Source organism: Phascolarctos cinereus, unplaced genomic scaffold (genome assembly GCF_003287225.1).
Source record: "Phascolarctos cinereus isolate Bilbo 61053 unplaced genomic scaffold, phaCin_HiC Scaffold_4;HRSCAF=312, whole genome shotgun sequence".
In the NCBI taxonomy this organism is placed as follows: Eukaryota; Metazoa; Chordata; class Mammalia; order Diprotodontia; family Phascolarctidae; genus Phascolarctos; species Phascolarctos cinereus.
Genome location: NW_027555847.1, coordinates 326,780,877 through 326,804,086, shown reverse-complemented (window position 1 = coordinate 326,804,086; position 23,210 = coordinate 326,780,877). Strand labels below are relative to the sequence as shown.

Genomic DNA, 23,210 nt, shown 5'->3' with positions numbered 1-23,210 from the left:
TAAAGATCTTTGGATTTAAGGGGGGTGGGTTTTTCTGTGCTTCTTTCCTTATATTTACTTTGCACTGTGAATTTTTTTTTGTTTAGAATTTTAAAGTTCAACTTGATGAAAGTAAAACTGTTAAAAATTTCACAATACATTTCCTCCTGTTTTATTTTAAGTATTTTCTCTTTTTCTCTGTTGCTCTCATACCAGCCAAAAGTAGCCCAACCTGGACATGGTTTCATATTTGAGGTCAGTATCTTTTGTTAATTGTACCTCACATGGCTTGAGCCTGTGTCTCCATGTGAAACCAAGAACTTCAAAAGTCAGCTCAGGTCTAGATTGTCAGTTAATACCATGTTAACAGAAACATAGACCAAAGGTCTGTGAACTTGTTTTTTAAAAATATTTTGGTAACTATATTTCCATATAATTGGTTTCCTTTGTAATCCTATGTATTTTGTTTTATGCATTCTAAAAATATTATTATGAACAGGAGTCCATTAGCTTTACCAGACAGCCAAAGTGGGCTGTGATGCAAAAGTAGTTAAGAATCCTTAATATAGACCCAGCTGCTTTTGAGTGGACCAGGTAGGAGAACATAAGGAAGGCAGTAGAAAAATTCTTAGCTTCCATTCCCCAACAGAAGACTTTTCCCTGCAGTTTTCACACTCTGATGGGTAAGAGTTTTAGGCTTCTGTGCTGTCTGGATAACTTATTTTATCTGAATCTTCACTCCTCTCTCTCTCCTTCTAGTAGCTGATGTGAGGTTCTGCTGAAGCCTCTGTAGCATTCAGGCATTTGTCTCAGCTTGTTCATGGGGTTGTCAGTACTCTGCTAGGATTCCTAGGTTCAAGGATACGGCAGCAGCCCTGATTCCTCTCTCGGGCTGACTCTCCCATTCCAGCCTCTCCACCTTTTAAACCAAGCACCTCTCAGAAGATACTCACACTTACTGCTTCTCAAAAGCAGTCACCTGCACCCAGAAAGTAGTCTCATGGGAAATGAAATCTCTAGGATTCCTCCTGTTTGCAAATGTTTTCCTCGACCAATGACTGTGGGAGATGGAGTTCTCTCATAGCTAACAATAGCTAATATTTGTATAGTGCTTACATGTGCCAGGCACTTCACTAAGTACCTTAAAGTGTGTCATTTGTTCCTCACAACAATCCTAGGAGTCAGGTGCTATTATTACCCCCCATTTTATAGATAAGAAAACTGAGGGAAACAGATTTTTTTTAAGTGACTTACCCAGGGTAAGCTAATAAGGGTCTGAGGCCAAATTTGAACTCAGGTCTTCCTGTCTCCAGGCCCAGTGCTTTGTACACTGCACCACCAAGTTCTAGGGGCCTGTCCCCTTACTAACCATCTTGCCATATTGATAGTGACTTCTCTTGCAAAAGTTTTGAGAGAATCCCCTTTCTCTTATTTGTAATAGAATTTAGAAATGAAATACCCTTATTTATAACCTGCAATCATATTTAAAATACTTCCATTAAGAAAGTTAATGGGGGCAGTTAGGTGGTACAGTGGATAGAGCTCCAGCCTTGGAGTCAGGAGGACCTGAGTTCAAATATGACTTCAGACACTTGACACTTACTAGCTGTGTGACCCTGGGCAAGTGACTTAACCCCGATTGCCTCACCAAAAAGCAAAAAAAAAAATTAATAGCTAAGGATATGTTTATTTTATAATGCAAATATAATGAGGTTTTGAGAAATAGTTAAAAATACCTAGATAATACCTATGGGTTCAAAGAGTTAATCATTATGTAATTTTCCAGTGTTTGGAGCACAGTACAGGATCAAACAAATGAGGTACTTTCCCATTCCAGTAGGTGGAAGCAACATCAGTAGAAGAGCAGTGAATTTCTAATTCATCCTTTATAGATTCATTATTAATAACCAGAAGAATCTTCTTGGTGTGCAGATTTCTCAAGCTGCTACTCCTTCACCCAGTTTCTCAGTATTTTGCCAGCTTGTTTCATTACACAGATGCATGCTTTGATTCCTTTGGTTCCTTGAGGCAAATCTCAGGATAATAAAAAAACAGACTAGTTTGGTCTTCTTGCCCCTGGCATTATGGACCATCTCTTCTATGAAGCATGCTGTGCTAGGCACTGGGGTGATGAACAGATAAGTGATAAAAAGCCCTTCCCCCAGAGTTTACCTGACTAATAAGAAGCAAAAGACAAATATAAAAAAAAATTGGAATGGTGGCCAGTGCCTTCTAAGTGCTAAAGGAATGCTACTTACTGCTATTACACTAATGAAACCCTAAAGAAGATGCAATAGGAAATGAATATGTTTTCAATAGTAATAATTTTTTTTTAAAGACTCTGAATTTATGTGGGTATTCCTCTTGCCCTTGCTTTTGCCTCTTTATGTTTTGAAAGGTAAATCATTACTCAAATAAATTTCCCCATAGCTACTACCTTCCTTTTCCTAAAGAGCAACTCCATTGCTCTCGGAGGATTTTTGGTTGTTTGTTCTGTTGATATGTTTTACCTTTACATTTAAGTCATTTCACCCTCTCCCCCAACCAAACCCTTCTTTTGACAAAGAAAAACAACTACACAAAAACATCTGAATCAGTAATGGTATCTGACAATATATTAAATATTCTGCTCTCCTAGTCTGCCTGCCTCTCTGCCATGAGCGGGCAAGAATGTTTCATTATTTGTTCTCCAGAAACTTCATTGAATTTTAAATTACTCAGGCTTCCTATTCGTGATCTTTCTATTCACACTGTTATGTTCATTGTGTATGTTGTTCTCTCCAGCCGGCTTATTTTGATCTGTATCAGTTCATACAAATCTTTCCACATCTCTCTGAATTCCTCACATTCGTCATTTCTTATAGCACAAAAATATCTCTTATTGTATGTGAATGTAATTTATATAATCTAAGTAGTCAATGTCAGAGATTTTGTGAAATTCAGGCACACTATTACGTTGTTGATGGAACTGTGAATTAGAAAGCAGATTGGAATTATGCAAAAAAAGTTAATAAAATGTCCATTTCGGGGGCAGCTAGGTGGCGCAGTGGATAGAGCTCTGGCCTTGGAGTTAGGAGGACCAGAGTTCAAATCCAGCCGCAGACACATAACACTCACTAGCTGTGTGATCCTGGTCAGGTCACTTAACCCCACTACCTCATAAAAAAAAAAAACCCAAACCCAAATGGGGTCATGAAGAGCCAGACACAACTGAAAAACAAATGAACAGAAATAAAATGTCCATTTCTTTTACAAAGAAATTCTACTACTAGGCATCTACTATATCCCAAAGAGGTCACTGATAAAACAAGAGAGACTCTATATACAACAAAATATTTAATGCTGCATTCTTTGTGGTAGAAAAGAATTGAAAACAAAATAGATGTCCATCAATTGAAGACAAATTGTGATACATGAATGTAATTGAATATGGCCTTCTTAAGAAATGACAAATGTGATGAATTCAGAGAAGCATGGAAAGACATGAATTGATGCAGAGTGAAGTAAGCAAAGCGTAACTAAAAAAACAATACACACGCATGCGCGCGTGCGCGCGCGCACACACACACACACGATAACCACCACAATGCAAATAGAAAGGACAACTACAAAACAATGATAAATGAATGTTGCAGAATTACAAAGAATAAGCATGACCCCAAATAAGAGATATGAGAAGACATCTCCACCCACTCCTTTGCAGAAATGGGAGATTCATAGGTGTGGAACACTGTATATATTGCCACACCTTCAATATATTGCTCAGTTTTACAGACTGTCTCCCTCCTCCTCTTTTTTGTTTTTAAAATAAATTTTTTGTTCTATAAGATGACTCTGAATGGGAGGAGAGGAAGGGATACAGGGTGAAATATAGGTGATATAAAAACAAGATATCACTAAAAATTAATTTAAAAAAAGAAATTGCTGAAGGAAGACTTTTTAGGAAATATAAGTGCTAATTAGCTGCTAAGCTGACTTCCAGGCCATTGTGTATGAAAACAAGAGGCTCAAAAGATAGTAAAAGTTTTAGAGCTTGTTATGGATCCAGGACCCAATTATATAGATAATCTTCTGCCACGCTCATATTTTAGAGCAGAAATATAAGAGCAAAGAAAAGGAGGAATTATGCAGGCAAGCATATAAGGGTGAAATAAAAGGATTGATTAAAAGAGATAAGTAAGATAAGAAATTTGTTTTAATACCAGTGTGGAAGGAGAAATCACAGGGAAGTACATTTTCGATGTGCAATAGGTAAGGAAACAGTATATGACAGTGTATAAGGGAAAACTAACTATTATTTAGTGCTCTCCAAAACTGAAATGGGCAGACTCAGTGATAATGAAGTTCTCTCTCATTAGATGTTTTCATGAAGAACCTGGAGGGCCACTTGTTACAGATGGTATAGGGGACATTGCTGTTTCAGGGACAGTCTGAACTAGGTCATCTCTGAGGGCTAGTCTAGCTTGGAGTCTGTGATTTTAGAAGAAAAAAAATTCTTACTGTTGCCACAGAGTTGAGAGTAGGCTGAGGGGGCACCACCTCTTAGAGTTAAATTTTTCAGCTTCTTCTCTATTATATTCATATCTAATTTTGGTAACTTTTTACCTTTCAGACTCTCAGTAACTAATATACAATATTCTGCCTCTTTCAGGACAGCTCTCTGAAGTGCTGTTCCTCAGTAGGTGACTGCTTTTTATAGCATTATCACCCTACTGTTTTTTTGTCTGTATTAGCAATTATAATCTTACAATTCTGTATATGCATCCTGATGCATATGTTTAATTTGGGGTATTTGTCTTGACCTTGACTCGGGGCTGTAGATATTAAGTCTGTTGTTGGTCCCCTTTAACCCAATGAACATTTACAGTTTCAATATCCTCATTTAATGCCTTTTGTTTAGAATACTAGAATGTGGGGGAAATCTCAGAAAGAGAGCACATGGGAGCACAAACAAGATAATCAACAGAGATTGAATTGTAAATTCAAGCATTTAAAAAAAGGTTTTCATTAATCCTGGAGAAAAATAAACCTTATTTGGGAACAAAACTTATTTGACTTTTAAAGCCTTTCATATAACCTGGCCCCAAACTATTTTCCCAACATCATCATCAACATCATCATTTATTATTGTCATTGTTGTTAACTAACATTTATTATAACCCTTGAAGATTTGCTGAGTGTTTTACAAATGTTCTAATTTTTTTCCTCACAACAACCTTGGAAAGTAGGTGGTATCATTAGCTCCATTTTACTGATAAGGTAACTGAGGCAGGCAGAGATTATGTGACTTGCCCACAGTCGCGTAACTATTAAGTGTCTAAGGCCAAATTTGAACTGACATCTTCCTGACCTAAGTGATTGTATCCATTGGGCCACTTAGCTGCCTCCCCAACATTATACATTACTCTCCTTCCTACATTCTGCAGTCCAGTCATACTGGCCTTCTCTGTGTCTTTCACCCATCCCCTTGCCTGTGCCTTCACACTCGTGGTCCATCATGTCTGAATGCGCCCCCTCTCCTCACCTCCACCTCTTGGAATGCCTAACGCCACCTTTTTTTGGGTATCTTACCTGATCCCGCTTTTTCTTATCTATTAGTACTGTCCATCCTCAACTATCTTGTATACATTTTGTGTTTATTCTGCTTATATTTATTTTGTAAATATATGTATATACATATATGAACATGTTGTCTCCCTGATAGAATGTAAGTTTCTTGAGAACAGAAATTGTTTCATTGTTTTTCTGTGTCCTTAGTAACTAGCACAGTGCTTGGCACAAAATAGGAGATTAATCAATGACTGTTGAATAAATACTGGAAAGATAACTGATTAGCATTTTGTGAATAAAAAAATTAATATTGATATGAGTACCATCTGCTGACACACATGTAGGAAACAGTGGGGGCCGCTGGGAAGCATGCCCAACATCAAATGAGATATTTGTAGAAAACAGTGAGCACAGTGTCTAGCACATAGTAGGAGCTATATAAATGCTGTTTCTCTTCCCTTCCTTTCTCATCCCTTACCCTCATATGAGCAAGGATATCTGCATACCCACTGAGTCAAGAATCAAGTTGTCTGCAAACTAGCTATTCCTTGGTCTCTCTCACTGACTCATCATCTCTCACCTGCTCTCTTTGTATGAGTATCCCTCAAGGCTTTGTCTCAGGTCTGTCTTGTTGATTTTATCTGGGTTCTGGTATCACCTCTAATAATAATAGCTAGTACTGCCTAGCATTTATTTAATGCTTTGCAGGCACTTTACAAATACTTTATTTAGGGGCAGCTAGGTGGTGCAGTGGATAGAGCACTGGCCCTGGATTCAGGAGGACCTGAGTTCAAATCGGGCCTCAGACACATAACACTTACTAGCTGTGTGACCGTGGGCAAGTCACTTAATCCCATTGTCTAGACAAAAACAAGCAAACAACAAAAAACAAATACTTTATTTGATTCTCACAACAACTCTGATTGGTAGGTGCTATTATTAACCCCATTTTACAGATGAAGAAACTAAGGCAGGCAGAGGTTAAGGGATTTGCCCAGGCTCACAGCTAGTAAGTGGTTAAGGCAAGATCAGAAATCAGTTTTTCCCTGCCTCTAAGTCCATGCTTAGAGATCCACTAGATCACCTTAGCTGCCCTTACCAATATGATTTCCAAATCTTTGTATACAAATCTTATCTCCTCCTTGAACTGGTCTCTCTCATCTCTTACTTCTTGGTCAACTGTTCTACCTTAATGCCCCACAGGCAATTCGATATCAACCTATCCAAAATTTAATTCCTCATTTTCCTCACCTCCAAACCTAAACCTCCTGCCAAGTTCTCTTTTATTCTCTAATAACCTCCAGTCACTCAGACCTGCATCACCTTTAATTATTCTCTCTCATCTTCCTCCCATGTACAATCAGTTGCCAGGTCCTGTTCTTTCTTTCTCCAGAATATCTCTTTGATCCTCTATTCCTCTCCACTCACTTCCATCACTGTAGTTTATCACCTAGTCACCCCTCATTTAGGCTATCATGGCTCTCCCTGCCTCCTCTTTCCCTTCTTGAGTCAACTAAGTGCATAGTGGATAAGAGTCCTGGACCTGGAGTCAGGAAGACTTGAATTTGAACATGATTCAGATACTTATTAGCTGCCTAATGAAATCTCACTCAGCCTCAGTTTCCTCATCAGTAAGATGGGAATAATAATAGAACCTGCCTGATGGAGTTGTCATAAGCTTCAGATTAGGTGACATTTGCAAATCTGAAAGCTGCTTGTTAGCTATTCTCTCTCCACACAGCTGCCAAAATAATTTTCCTAAGGTACAGACCTGAGTCTGTTACTCCATTGCTCAAAAATCAACAGGGCTTCCTTATTGTTTCTAGAATAAAATACAAAATCTTGAATGAGACCTTCCATGTGCTAGCTCCAACCTACCTTTTCCCACCTTATTTCTCATCAATCTTCTTATATGTTTTAGCCAAACTGGATGTTATATTAACAGTTTCTTAGATTTGACATGCTAAATTAGGGTATCTCATTGTAAGAGTTCCTTGAGTTCAAAGAATTTGAAAATGAGGAGGCTTGATCAGTTTTTCTTACCCATTTCAACTCCTTCATTTTCAACAAATGTCTCTCGATTATCACATACTAAATAATTGTGATAATTCTGTCGCTGCACCAGGGAAGGAATGAGGAAAACCATATACAAAATAGGGTGTCAAAAGGAAATTTATTAAAGGACATTCTTTACTACTCTTTGGAGCCAAGAGTATGATATCATGGGACTCCATTTCTTCATCTAGATTGTAATCTTTGATTTCCCAGTGCCTAACATAACATCTTGCATATAATAGACACTTAATAAAATTTTTATCTAATTTCTTGCTATCTTACTTGACCTTGGATCATGTTTTCTATTTGTTCTGGGGATCCCATCAACATCATATTTTCTTTTTTCTTTTTTTTTTTCAGGCAGGGAAAAAAATGTTTTATTGATAGGAGTGAATGAAAAAAAAGTCTACAGAACACAGTTGTAGCTGTTGGCATCGTATTGCACTGTCATCTTATACCCAGAAGCAATATCAAATCTAGAAAGACTTGAGACTAGGTAGATTAGAGTTAGAGTTAGTCTGACAATACAGCTACTCCCTAGAATTATTTCATTTAAAATGACAGGTTCAACACCATATTTTCAACCTGTTCTTTTGGATCCTAGTCTTTTGCTGTGAACCTCTGTTTATATCTAGTAGGTTACTCTTTTGCTCCAAATGGTTCAGGTCTTGCTTCTGACTCTCTGCAGGCTCAGACATTATTGCTGTGTATTGCCCCATCCAGACCAAGACAATCTGGACTGCCCACTTGACAGCCCACACCATAAAGATGTGTTGGCTTCAGCCTTTGGCCAGTCCTGTCCAAAGCTTCACCCCGAGTGGGTCCTGCGACTTTAATTATTTCTCTTTCTTCTAATAAACACTAAAACCAGTTTCTAGTGCAGGTATCCATCATTTTAAATAAACTCAATATACAGGCTTTCAAACTTAGGGAACTGGTAGAACATAAAATTCATTAAATTTTATAGAATCAGAAGCCTTAAACCTAAAGTATTTTCAAGTTGGAGGGAATCATATTAGCAGCATCTAGTAAAATATGATACTGAAATATTCTGGTCAGGAAAGAGGAAAATCACAGGGAAAATCCCTGTTAGTGTAGTATAATGCCCACTATGCTCCATGATTGTCCATTATTTTAACTCCTTGTTTGTCAACATTTCTCTTTTGAGATTTCTTATTATCTTTTAATACCACCTATATTTCCGAGTGTTTCCCTCCTCCCCTCCCAGAGAGTTACCCCTTATAACAAAGAATAAAGAAGAGAGAAAAATAAAACAGTTCAGCAAAACAAACCAACATATGGTAAAAGTCAGACATATGCAGTGTTCCACACCCATAATCCCCTACACTTGCAAACAAGCAGAAGTAGCGTCTCATATCTCTTTTTTAGGACCAAGTTTGGTCATGATTATTTCACAGCATTCAGTTTCTTTGTCAACATTTTTCAACTCAGTCAAATGAAAGATTGTAACATCAATTTAAATGTGGACATCAGTGACTAAATAGCAGTCACTTAAAGGAAATACCCTTTAAAGCCAGCTCTGTTGGACTACATAGGTTCTGCCAAGTAGAGATACTAATGCATGCCAATACTATTCCTTATCTAAGGAATCACAACGGAGTAAAGAAGCAGTGTTTTGCATTAAGAAAAGCTTCCAAGACTTCCTCAAGTGTACTATGTTGATGTAAAAAAACCCAAAAAACTAACAAACTTGAATTATTGGTTTCACCAGAGGAATTTGAGAAAGGATTTTACAACCTTCAGAGAAAACACTTTCCCAAGTGGTTTACAAATTGCCAAAGATGGGCTTAATTATTGAATTAAAGGGTGTTATAGGATCAGATCAGAGAGCAAAGGGCAACTACCAATGTAATTCTGGTTTGGGCGACTTCTTTTTTTCTTTCTTAAAAGATGATTAAAGCTGGCCTGGCCCTGAACCGGATGACTACCATGGGAGAGACCCCACCCATAACCTTTACAACCACCTCCCTAACAGTGGTTCAGATAACATTAGAGCAGTCATACAAATAAAATCACATTATTTACATTTGTCTACCCACAGAACTCAAGTAGACCTGGAAGAAGACAGAACGAAAGCACTTCTGTATCTTCTCTGTTTATTATCTTATTAGGTTCCACCTTGTTAAATATTAAGAATTTGAAGTAGGATTCATTACTTGGTATACTTGTTTTTGTTGATGACTATTAAATTTGCCATTACAAACAATTTTTAATGCATCTACCTGCCATACTTTTCTTCTGAGTACATACTTCCTTTCTCTCTATCAAAAGTAGGAATGCTAATGAGTGGAAGCCATAAAATCATAGAATCTCAAAGCTAGAAGTGATCTCAAAGGCTTATATTCTAGTTTTTATCTAAAACATAAATTCCCATACAACTTGTGGGCCTCAGTTTCCTCTTCTGTAAAGTGAAGAAGTTCTAGATGACCTCTAAGGTTCCTTGCAGCTCTAAAATTTATGAAACATCCCCGAACAATGACCACAAAGCCTCGCCTTAAAGACATCTCCAGTGATAAGGAAAGAACAACCAAGCTACTCCATTCTACTAACGGGCTTTAATTATTAGGAAATGTTTCCTTATATTGAGCCATATTTTTCTTTTAGCTTCTACTCCTGGCTCCTCCCATTAGTAGCAAAAAGATTAACCCTAATTCATCTGTTCAGTCTCTTCATCTCCATTCTGAAAAATGATTATCAAAACAAATAAAAAATTCTACCAGCTTCTCCACTTTTAGTAGAGAGAAACCTCTAACAGATGTCCAGATAATGAGACTCTCCAGCCACAGCCAAATTCTGTCTCAGCTTGTTGTTGTCAACCATACTGGCTTTCTGATCTGTGTTAGGAACATATCATCCATCTGACTGGGGGATCTTCCCAAGATATTGCTTCTCTTTCATCCTCCTTTGATTCTTACTCCTAAATTCTCCACCATGGTATGCCTTTCACTTTCTTGAATTTCTACACAGGTGTTCATCATATATAAAGCCACTCCATCAGCCTTTGTCAATGTAATCTGATGCTTTTGCACAAGATTTATCATTCTATTGCTGTGTTCTAGTCATGAGTCTCATCCTACTAAGTCTCAATAATATCTGTGAGTTCTTAATATAAAGCAGTAAACACTCTTTCCTTATTATGTATATAGTGCACATTAGTATAGTTGTATGAGGCCATGAATATTGTTTCTGCCTCTCTTTCCAGTTATTGATACCTAAGCAAGTCACTTGACTTCTCTTTGCCTCAGTTTCCTTACTGTAAAATGACAAAAATAGCACCTACCTCCTAGGGTTGTTGTGAAAAATCAAATGAGATCATATCTGCAGTGCATTTAGCACAATGCCTGGCACATCATAACTTAACAAATCCTTATTTCTTCCTTCTTTCCTTCCTTCCACATGCCAGTCCTTTTTCTCAAGGATAATAGGTAACCAATTGGAGGGCTAAAGAAATGTGAAGTGCCAATTCCCCAGTTCCTCAGTCCGTTTTTAAAAAAATAATATTTTCCCCCAGTTACATGTTGAAAGCAATTTTTAACATTTTGATATTTTTTTTATTTTTAGTTCCAAATTCTCTCTCTCCCTCCCTCCCTCCCCATCCCAGACAGTAAGCAGTCTGATACAGGTTATAGATGTGCAGTCATGTGTAAAACACATTTCCCTATCAGTCATTTTGTGGAAGAAAACTTGAAGAAGGAAGGTAGGGAGAGAGGGAGGGAGGAAGGAAGGAAGGAAAGGAGTGAAGAAAAGAAGGGAGAGAGGGAGGCAGAAAGAGGGAGGAAGGAAGGAAGAGAGGGAAGTAGGGAGGGAGGAAGGAAACAAGGAAGGAAACAAGCACACAAGCTTCAGTCAGTATTCAGACTCCATCAGTTCTTTCATCAGTTCTCTCTCTGGAGGAGGATAGCATTTTTCATCATGAATCCTTTGGGATTATCTTGGATCATTGTATTCCTAGGAATAAATAGCTAAGTCATTCACGGTTGTTTATCTTACAATATTGCTGGTACTGTGGACAGTGTTCTCCTGGTTCTGCTCACTTTACTCTACATCAGTTCATATATCAGTCATTCTTACAGTATGTTTGTGGGCATTGGTCAATAAGATTGGGCATTCCAATATGCCCCTTACCACCCATATTCTCTCTTAGGTGCTAAACCGTATAGGATCTACCCTTCATCATCATCAGTAGATGTAATTTATTGAGTATTTAATTATGTGTCATTAATATACAGCATAGATAGAGGCCTCTGCAGGCAGCTAGGTGGCTCAGTAGTTAGAGTGCTGGGCCGGAAGTCAGGAAGACTCATCTTCCTAAATTCATATCTGGCCTCAGACTTACTAGCTGTGTGACCTGGGGCAAGCCACTTAACTCTATTTGTCTGTTTCCTCATCTGTAAAATGAACTGGAGAAGGAAATGGCAAACCACTTCAGTATCTTTTCCAAGAAAATCCCAAATTGGCTCACGGTCAGACATGACTAAAAAGCACAAAAACCAAAAAGAGGCCTCTGCCTTTTATAAATTAACTCTATAAAATAGATGGGATATATATACGAATAGTAAAATAAACTGTAAGTATTTGTGAATAGATATTTTGGTAAAATGTTGCAGCTAAAAACTGAATAATCCTGTTCCTTGACTCTCTTTTTTGGAGATTTTTGCTTAACAAGAAATAATAGTATGTGCTTTTTTTCACTATATAAACTACTTTTTGCTGTTATGAAAAAATCCCACAACTCCCTTGGTGGAACTATCCTGAGAGTCCTCTGACGTGCCAGCTGTCTAAATATTAAAGAAAAAAAAAAGATTCAGAGATGAATACCTACCTGACTATTTGCAGTATCCAGGCCTCCAAAAATGGATCACAGTCCATTTTCACCATACAGATTTTCACTTTGTAGACAATTTTTATTAACAGATTTTGTCTCAATAACAAGAGATGGCTATACCAATAATTATAGCTTTAAAGACCTAAGAAGGAACTTTTAGAGGTCATCTTGTCCAGTTTCCTCATTTTATAGATGGGTACCCTGAGGCCTACAGAGATTAAGTAATTTGTCCTGGATTAAACAAGTGATAAGTGGCAAAGCCAGGATTCAGACTCAGGTTCTCTCATTCCAAATTCAGCAGACTTTTTGCTATGTTTAGCTATACTGGAAAATATCCTCAGTTGATGAGCAATTTAGTAAATTAACACACAGTGGTTATGTTTACAATTCTATTCCCAGAGGTAATTATTTGCTTTAATAAAACCTTTTGTGTTTACTACTATTTTGGTATAAAAAAGTGTTAGCTAAGCCTGGATCTCTGCATTGAAATATAGGATTTGTGAAGTTCTAGATGATACCAACACATTTTTGTTTACTAAGCTACGATAATCAAGGCAGAAGGTTTTTGCAGTTATCTTTGAGATTAGAAGTGTAAATATAAGCACATTATATGAATTAATTGTTCCTCTGGGCTTTGGACATGAGTCAACATTGGTCTTTGGTCATAACATACACAGAAAATGTATGTCCCCGATAATTGCATTTCAGCAGTGGGGTAGGGTTTAGACAAGATAAGTACATAATTGGAGGGAGATTTGAGAAAATGGTCTTGAGAATCGCCAGATTGGATGGGCTCTGGTCTAAGTCAGGTTTAAGGAATTATTTAAATAATAGGAGAGAAATCATTCATGAGGATACAGTGCTGCTCTGGAGGAAGCTAAAGATTTGGATTAAGATCACCACACAAAGGAAACTGATGAGTCTAAGATAAATAGGGAGGTAAATGTGAGTCCAAGGCGGAAGGAGGAATGTGGAGGGGTCCAGGGGGTTGTACTCAGAGGAGCTTTTGGAAACCTGTACTTGTTTAACAATTTAAGGAGTGGTGTGCTTGGCTAAAATGAAAGTAGTTTTGGTAAAAGTAGGAAGACAGGACTGAAGGAGAAGGCTGGGAAATGAAGAATGTGAAAGAATGTTATTGGTGACGTGGCTAATGAAGACCTTATAAAGACTGCTATCCTTGATATTCAGGAAGACCTGAATTCAAATCGTGCCTCAGGCACTTATTAGCTGGGTGACTCTGGACAAGTCTGCTTAAACTTTTCTAGCCCCAATTTCCTTGTCTGTGTTCTTACTTGTCATTCTTGATAGCAATATGGTACATATCGTTCTGATGTACCAGTCTCTGCAATAGCGCAGCTTTCTTTTGGGTATTTTCTTCCTCCGTTATATTGTAAGCTCCTTAAGTGAAGGGAGTGTGTCTTTTTCTTATTTGTATTCCGAGCTCATAGCACAGCATCTGGCACAAAGTATGTATTTAATAAATGTTTATTGAATTAAATGGAATTTTTCCCAAATCACTTTATTTAAGTCTTCCCATTTTTAAATCTTCATCATTTCATATGGTATAATAATATTCCATTATAGTATATATCCCATTTTCTCTAGCCCCTCCCCCAATCTTTGGGTGCCTTCTTTATTTCCAGTGCTTTTGCCGTCACAGTGTGTTGCAGTGAATATTTTGCTATATGTTACATCTTGCTTTCACTATACCCAATAGTGGGAATTGTGTTTTTCGTTTTTCACCATTATGTACAACACAGCTATAAATACTGTGTACAAGGAGCTCTTTGTTTTCCTCTTAATTACTTCTTCAGTGAGTATTCCTTGGTGAGTATTCCCATTAGTGGGATCACTGAGTCAAAGGTATCATGTGTTAGAAAATATACATTAAGAGCAACAAATGCAAGAGACAGTTCAGAATCCTCACATCTATGTGTCTTGAACACTGTTTTTGAGAACCAACTTATGAGACACTAAACATGGTGAGCACCATATTCTAATCTACAAAAATTGACTGGCTACTAATTTGGGACTTATAATAGAATTCAGCTATCTGTATACTGTGCACTGTTACTTGTTAGAACAAGTGTCAAAGTCAATACCAAATTAGAAGAAAAAATAGAAATGAGAACATGTAGCAAACAATTGAAACATCTCCATCTTGATCTATTTAAACAAGCTATAGAAACTGAAAAATGGAAAACTGATAAAAGGAACAGACATAGACACAGCCCATCACTAATTTAAAATAGAAATTTCTTTATAAAGAAGATTATGGTATTACGTCATAAAATAGTAAGAAACAAAAAAAAAGTTTTCAGAAAACTTGGTAAGATAGCCATTTAAACCAATTCCTGTTAAAAAAAAAAGCATTGAAGGGTAAAATTGGAAGGAAGACAACAAACAGAAGAAAAATAGAAAAGACCTGTTAAGATTTCTATAACAGAGTCTTACCTCCATCAGTAACAGTGGAACCACTGTATTGGGACTCCAACATAACAGTCTATGACATGCTGATTGGAAAGGTAGCTATGGTACCATAAAAAAATAAAATAAAATAAGTCCATAAGCAGTGGGACTAAGCTAGGTATACATAGAGAGCTGTACTGGACGAGGCATAATTTTGAGGGTGTTAAGGATCTTATAATCAAGATATATAAAAGAGGAGAGGGAACACTAAAGGATTGGGGTAGGGAGGAGTCACAGTCTTTATTATTACCAAAAAAGCCAGTCAAGAAAATATCAGTGACTACCACCCTATATGCCTACTTTACCAAATGTTTGCCCATTTTTTATGAATATACAAACATATTCAAGAAAACTTTCATAAAAGGGAACAATCAGGCTTTAACAACTTATATTTTACAGTAGATTATATATACAGTCTTGTAACCAAACAATTAACACAAATGTGCAGAGAATGTAATAGCCCACTATGCTTATTCTTTGCTGGCTATAAATAGTCATTCTTTTTTTCCATCTCTGTGTTTTTGCATAGGTTACCTCCATGCCTGGAATGTGTTTCTTCCTCATCTCTACCCCTTTTTAAAATATCTTTATCATTTTTTTCAATCAGTGAAAATCTACCCTTTCTCCTTCCCATCTGCCCACCCTCCCTCTCATTTTGAAAAAGAGAGAAAAAAAAAACCCTTTACAAAAATGTATAGTCAAGCAAAACAAATGATGAGTCCATTTCTCAGAAAATAGGTAGCATGTCTCATCATGAGTTCTCTGGAATCATGGTTGGTCATTGTGTTTGATCAGAGTTCTAAAGCCTTTCAAAGTTTTTTGTCTTTACAATAATGTTGTCATGTATAAACTGATCTGGTTCTGCTCACTTAACTCTTCATCAGTTCATACAAGCTTTCCTAGGTTTCTCTGAAACTGTGCCCTTTCTCATTTCTTATAGCACAGTAGTATGCCAGCACATTTATATGCCATAATTTGTTCAGCCATTCCTCAATTGATGGTACCCTCTCGTTTTCCAATTCTTTGCCACCACAAAAACAGCTGTGATAAGCTTTTTTGAACATACAGGTCCTCTTCTTCTTTATTTTATCTCTTCAGGGTATAAACTTAAATTGGTATTGTTGGTTGAAAGGGTATGCATAGGCAGGGAAGATGCTTTTATTAAGTGCTTACTGTATGCCAGGTATAATTTATAATAACTTTTTGGAATAATTTCAAATTGCTTTCCAGAATGTTTGGACCAGTTCACAGCTCCTCTAGCATTGCATTCATGTTATCTGTTTTCCCATAGTCCTGCCAACATTTGTAATTTTCCTTTTTTGTCAGCTTTGCCAATCTGATGAGTCTCACCTTTGTCTCTTAATAACTATTAGCTTCCTTCAAGGCTCAACTCAGATGCTGTCTTTTTGGTGTGCGTGTGTGTTGTCGATTTTTTAAAAAAATTTTATTAATTTATTTTGATTTATCAACAGTCGCTTCCATATGCTTTTCAGTTGGAAATTTTTCTCCCCCTTCCTCCCCCCCCACCCTCCCCAAGATGGGGCACAATTTGATATAGGCTTTACATTTACATACCCATTAAACATATTTTCACATCAGTGAAGTTGTAAGTACAAATTAAAACCAATAGGAGGAACCATCAGAAAGATGAAACAAAACTCAACAGAAGGTAAAAATAAGTGATAGCAATTCGACTTCCATAGTTCTTTCTTTGGATGTGGACAGCATTTTCCATCCCGAGGCATCTGGAGATGTCTTAGATCCTCGTAATACTGAGAAGGGTTCAGTTTAACAATCTTAGTCATTGCATAATGTGGCTGTTATTGTGTACAAAGTCCTCTTGGTTCTGCTCACTTCACTCAGCATCAGACCATATAAGTCTTTCCAGGTTTTTAACTCAGATGCTATCTTAAGAAGCCTTTTCTGATCCCCTCAATTGCCTCTCCCTTCTCATATCTTTCATTTAGTTTTCTGGATACGTGTTTTATTCCCCTGTAGAATATAGCTTCTAGAAGGTAGGGACTAGTTTTCATTTTCATCTTTGCATCCCCCAGCACCTTGCACATTATAAGCACTAAATAAATTTTTATGGAATTGTTTAATTGAATTTGATTCAATGGAACAAAATGTAGCCTTAAGACTATGTTTGGAATTAAAGACAGTGTCTTATCTAAACTTCAGCTCTTCTCATCCTACTACCAGTACCAGACAACAGTGTTATTGCACATTAGGTGAATATAATTGATTTAGTTAGGTTTCCTGCCCTCAAGGAGCTTGTAATAGTGTTTGAAAGAAAAGTCATAACATTCAGTGAATCAGATGTCAGTGTTGATTGAATCTCAAAGTGAGTGTTAAGAGACAGTAAATGAAACAGGAGTTGATGAACCTGTTAAGTAATAATGTCAAAGAAATCAAGGGAAATTTGCATTTGAGGTGAAACTTGAAAAAAATTGCATCCATTTAGGTGAACAAATTCTGAAAACATAATCTGCAAAACATTCTGCAAAACACAGTAAGAGAATAAACATTAACTCAGAGAGAAGCTGTGACAAATCATGTGGCCAAATGAAATGCCCCTGCAACATCTTCATTAGCTAACACTTAAACAGCCTGTCTCTGCTTTATTGTTTAGTCATTTTTCAGTCATGTCCAACTCTTTGTGACCCCATTTGGGATTTCCTTGGCAAAGATACTGGAGTGGTTTGCGATTTCCTTCTCCAGCTCATTTTACAAATGAGGAAACTGAGGCAAACAGGATTTAAGTGACTCAGGGTCACACAGCTAGTATCTTCCTGACTCTAGGCCCAGTGCTCTATCCACCTGGCCACCTACCTGTCTGCTTTCTGCTTTATAAGCACTTCATTTATCCTTTGCAGTGCTGGAGGCACCACACATCACTGTTCTTCCCCATAAAGTTCGATGAAGATTCTGCCTTATTGCAGGGTTAGAAATAGTTGTCGATGTATATCTGGGAATGGTTCAGACAGTGGAAACAATTAAAAATGTCAGAGAAGAAATGAACTGTTGATAGGGCCTAATGTTTTTTTTGTTTGCTTTTTTGTTTGTTTTTTACTTTTGTTTTGGTGAGGCAGTTGGGGTTAAGTGACTTGCCCAGGGTCACACAGCTAGTAAGTGTCACGTGTCTGAAGCTGGATTTGAACTCAGGTCCTCCTGACTCCAAGGCCAGGGCTCTAGCCACTGTGCCACCTACCTACCCCAATAATTTTTAAGAGAGAAAAAAAATCCAAGGTTTTATGTAACTTTGGGAATCACCTCTTTTACCAGGACTCTTGTTTTCAAATCATCCGTGTATCCCATAGCAACTGAGAGGGTCACACCTGTCCTCTGTGTAGCATGTAGTAATGAGGCTTGGCAATTGAAGGAAGTTGAGGAGTGGTGCACCGTCTTAGCGTTGTTCCCAAGGGCAGTAAGCACAGCTGTTTTCCTGGCTCTAACTGCCGTATGTATCCTAACACAGGTGCTGTTAGGGCACAAAGTGAGGGAAAGAACTGTCCAGGGAGCTACAGCAGGGGCGAAATTTTAAAAATAAACAGAAGGGAAAGAGGGGAGGACATTAGGGCAAAATAAAGTGCCAAAGGAATAAATGAGAGACAAGCAGGTGAAAGTGTTTTAAATAGAAGCTTCACTGGACTCCTTTTTTCCGTCCAGCTCATTTTGTAAGTGGAAGGATAAGCCCTTAAGGGGATAAGTTCAGGCTTTCACCACAAAAAAAATGAGAAAAGAAGGGATCACGGGGAAAAACAAAACCCAGAGAAAGGAAAGAAAAGTTTTCTGTGAAGGGGTACAAGGATTTCTTTCTCTTTTGGAGTTTTGTTTTGTTTTTTAAAACTAGTAACTCAGGTGAAAAGTGGTTTCTAACTTGTTCCTTTCCCCCTGTATTGACCCTTATAAAATTCATTGTGGTTTGTCCTTCATTCTCGAAGAGGACCATGACATCAGGGAGATGATGACATGACTTGCAATTGACTTTGACTTGAGTGAGGGAGGGCTGTGTAAAGTCACCAGCCTCGCTTTCTCCTCCAGAGCCATCTGGGTCCGGTGGCCAGATATCCATCAGGACGACTGGAGATGGCCCAGTATAATACTCATTAATGAATTCAGAAAGGCACTGCTTTTTGTATATCAAGGTAAGAAATTCAGGAATAGGGCAGTGATTTGTCTATCTGTGTAGTCAAGGTGGAAGTAATCATTCCTTCATCAGGATATCTCAATAAAAATCAGATGTGTGTATCATAATCAGAATGACATACATGAGAGGAGTGAAATTACCACAGATGGAGGCTGTCCTGGGAAAAGTAAGCCTAGGCAGTAAAACTTGTACTCCTGGTGTGAAATGTTGCCTGAGTAAGGCCAAACTTCAATCAGAATTACAAATCATCTGTTTAAATTTACATTTCTAATTTACTTTTCCCTTTTGCTGTCCCTATTTGTCAAATAACTACTAATGATAACTTCGGCTGTCAGTTTATTTTCCTTGCCTTAAAATGTAAAGTGCCTATTGCTGGTTTCCATAGCATTCTGGTAATTGGTAGTTGTGTTGAATAGCTGCTCAATTGGAAAAGAAAACCTTTGTCTGTTTAATTAAAACAAAATTTTATATTAGAATTCACATATGTACATGCAGCAAGGCTCTGGACTTACCCTGTAAGCACTTAGCACTGTGCCTAGAATGTAATTGGTGCTTTCTAGATGATTGTTCTCTTTCTTCACCTTTCCTTTTCCCCATGAGGAGGTCAGTTTCCCAGAGGAAGGGAAGATAAATCTTCCCTTAGGGTTCTAGGAGTACCAGTGAAGAATGGTGGTGGTGGTGGTGATGGTGGGGTTCTTCTAATGCTATAGGCTTAAGCACCCATTTTGTGTGTTGTTCCTTAATATCAATCACCAGTCATATTTAGTATCTCCCTTTATATCAGTGATTGACCTAGTGACCCACTACCATTTAACCAATTAACATCAATTAGCTTTTACAAAGACTGAGAAGATAAAGCAAGAACTAAAGTATAAGCACATCCCACCCAGATTTTGCACACTCTAAAGCACTTCATTCCCTGGGGAAGTGGGTTCAAACTTAAAGCAATTGCTTTAAGCAATTGACTTGCGAAATTCGTCCCCAAACATGGCATAGCCAGTGGATCAACTCATCCATAAGAGCTTACTCTTAGCTGTCATTAATCTTACTTTGCTGAGTCAAGCAGCTCCCTCCTCAATGGGCTTGACTGCCAATAAACCCTGGCACAGAATCTGGCTCAAAGAGGTAAACTAGCCCTTCCTGTTTCTAATACTCCTTCACCCAAAGCAGGGAGGAATAGAACTGGGACAGAAGCAGGGCCATTTGAACATAGTGCTATGTTGATCCAAATGGGAGAGTAGGCTCCTAGAGCTTTCTCCATCCAGTAGTTTGCAAGTTATTTCATCCTCACTCAAACCCAGGGAAGGAGGAAAAAGAGAGAACAGTTTGCCCCCATGGGAATTTTTTGATTGCATGCCTAGTTCCAGCTCAGAAACCAGTTGAAAAAGTCTTTTTTTCACCACTTGGTAAGCAGACAGGAAACGGCCGTCAGCAGGAATATCTGTGTATGCTCCAAAGCCCATGTGAATGGACTATATCCGCCATAGCACATTGTATAAGCTATACAACAATGTCTGGGCTCTAACTGGTTCAGTTACCCAAACATACATATTAGATTAGCACTTAATTGCATTAGTAGAAGAGAAACTTAGCCTTTAAAATTCCAGGATATCTGGGGTCTCAGCAATGTGAGCGTCACATCCCATTCCCCCCCTGCAGTGTTACATGCATTACTGAACTTTACCTTTTTGATCCTGTTCTTGCCTATTCATGGCTTCCCATAAATTATCCTTTGAAGATCCACCCATTGTGCTGGAGGGCTTCCTCTAGATCTCTTGACATTACAAGGGCACCAGTGAAGCACAAAAATGATCCGTTAGCCTTCACCATTACTCTGTAAACCATGCCCCTCCTTTTCCTGTCATCCATTTCTTTGATGTTATCTTTTACGTTACTTTTCACGTGCATGTCCTTATTGGTCATTGGTATTTTTACCCACCATGCATTTCTCCATCACCCTTTGGGTGAACTGCAATTTTGATTCTTCAGTGATCGTGGCATTCTGTGTTTCAAAGAGCATAGAGCATCATTGGAAGGGTATTGATGCTTAAAAAAACAAACTTTAATAAAAGACAACTAAGAAAGACTTGAGAACTCTGATCATTGCAGTGACCAGAGGACCTATGAATGAAACAAGCTACTCCCCTTCTGACAAAGAGGTGATAAACTCTTTGTATGTGGCCAGACAAAATAATGACAATGACTCTGGTACCTTCGTATTGCAGTATCACAAGTACATGGCCCTATCTCAGCCCTTCAGCTTCACATAGCAGGTATAGAAGGACACATATTTTTAGACATGGCAATAGAGGTGGCACTACAGACATGGTATGGGAAAAGGATGGAATCAGAGGTCCTAGATTCAAATACCAACTCCACCCTCTTTTGTTTGTTTGAGCTTGAAGAAATTATTTAGCCACTCTTGGACTCAGTTTCCTCATCTGTGCCAGCTCTTATGATCCTGTGACCTAATTAAAAATTTTTCCTCAATTTTTTTCAGAGCTGGTGGTTCCAGGATTTTCTTAAGAATGACTTTAGGAAGAGAAATTATGTCCCCTCTTCGATTGAGGTCTTCATCTTCAGCAACCAAAAAAAACTTTTTGAAGTGGGATCTATCACCAGAACAAATTAAAGCAAGAACTGAGGAGCTCATACAACAAACCAAGCAGGTGTATGATGCTGTTGGAATGCTTGATATTGAGAAAGTAACATATGAGAATAGTTTGCAGGCGCTTGCAGATTTAGAAGTGAAATATGCAGGTGAGTATCAGTGTGTTAGGGCATGTTGCCTTATCTTTATGTAACCCATTACGTTATTCACGAAACAGAAGTAACAAAGCATTTTAAATTAAACTCAGAGATTTGGTCAGCATCTACGTTGTACAAGCCCATTGGGCTTGCACTGGGGATCGGTAGGCAAAATGGGAAATAGCCCCTACCCTCAAAGGGCATGCCTTCCGTGAGATCAGAGGTTCTTAATCTGTGGTCTATAAGTTTGTTTTTTAAATATCTTGATAACCATATTTCAACATAATTGGTTTTCCTTATAATCCTATGTATGTTATTATAAGCATTTCATAACATCATTCTTGAGAGGAGTCCATTTTGGCTTCACCAGACTGCCAAAGGGGACCATGACGCAAAGAGGTCCCTAGCCTAGGTGGATACTGTGTTTACACCAATGAGTAAATATTATTTGGGACTTTACAGATTTTTTTAAAATTTTGTACAATAGTTAACCAATCACTTTGTGTTAAATTGTCTTGTGTTCTGTTTTACCTGCTTATTCATTTTTTAGACTTTTTAGTTTGGTGGTATTCTTTCTAGTTTCTCTCTAGATTTGAAGCTGCTAGCAATATGTCTATAGTTGGTAAGTTTGAACCGAGCATAATTTCTTATGCAATTAAAAAAACAAGAACTAACTTTCACCTCTAGGACCCAAGTTCAAAATTCAATCACGACAACTCTTAGCCATCTCCTACAGTGTCTTTCACCACAAATACCAGTGGAGGGTATTGGGTGTCCATGTTGTTGACTGCCCATTTCAGCAGTGAAAGGAAATTCTAGTTCCATCTAGTTCTTTGTGAATCAGTAAGAGAGGAATACCTTTTCAGCATTATTGTTTATTTAAAATCATGTTTCTAAATTTAAGTCCATGCCTCTTATGTTGCTGATTTGAGATCATAAGCCATTTAACTTCCCTTTTAATTTTTTTAAGTTAATGTCAAAAAATCCAATCAAAGTCTTAATTGTATTATTAACCACATGCTTTTAAATGAATATTATGCATATTGAGCTTGATAATCTGTATTTTATTCTTTCTTTGGAAGACAGAATGAATTTATATTTAATCAGATCTTAATATCCTAATAATCACAATGTGGTGATGCATAGAGATGGTTCATATACTTGGTTATTTACAATGATGTTATAAAGGCATTAATAAGGATTATATTTGCTATGTATCTAGGCAAAGTTGTGGTTCTTCAGAGGCAGCTAGAGGGTACAATGGATAGAGCACTGTGCTTGAGTCAGGAAGACAGTTCAAACCTAGACTGTGTCTGCCTCAGTTTCTTCAACTGTAAAACGGGGATTATAATAGCATCTACCTTCCAGGGTTGTTGTGAGGGTTAAATGAGAAGATATTTGTAAAGCGTTTGG

The 23,210-nt window shown here is 37.7% G+C and overlaps 1 protein-coding gene across 1 annotated transcript in view; it reads left to right on the top strand.

Annotated features, from left to right (window-relative positions):
- The window catches only part of NLN (neurolysin), a 154,601-nt gene that overhangs the window by 16,047 nt on the left and 115,344 nt on the right, over positions 1-23,210 (top strand). Inside the window, 1 exon segment of the mRNA XM_078153173.1 lies at positions 21,550-21,809. Within this exon segment, the coding sequence (XP_078009299.1) occupies positions 21,550-21,809 (260 nt within the window).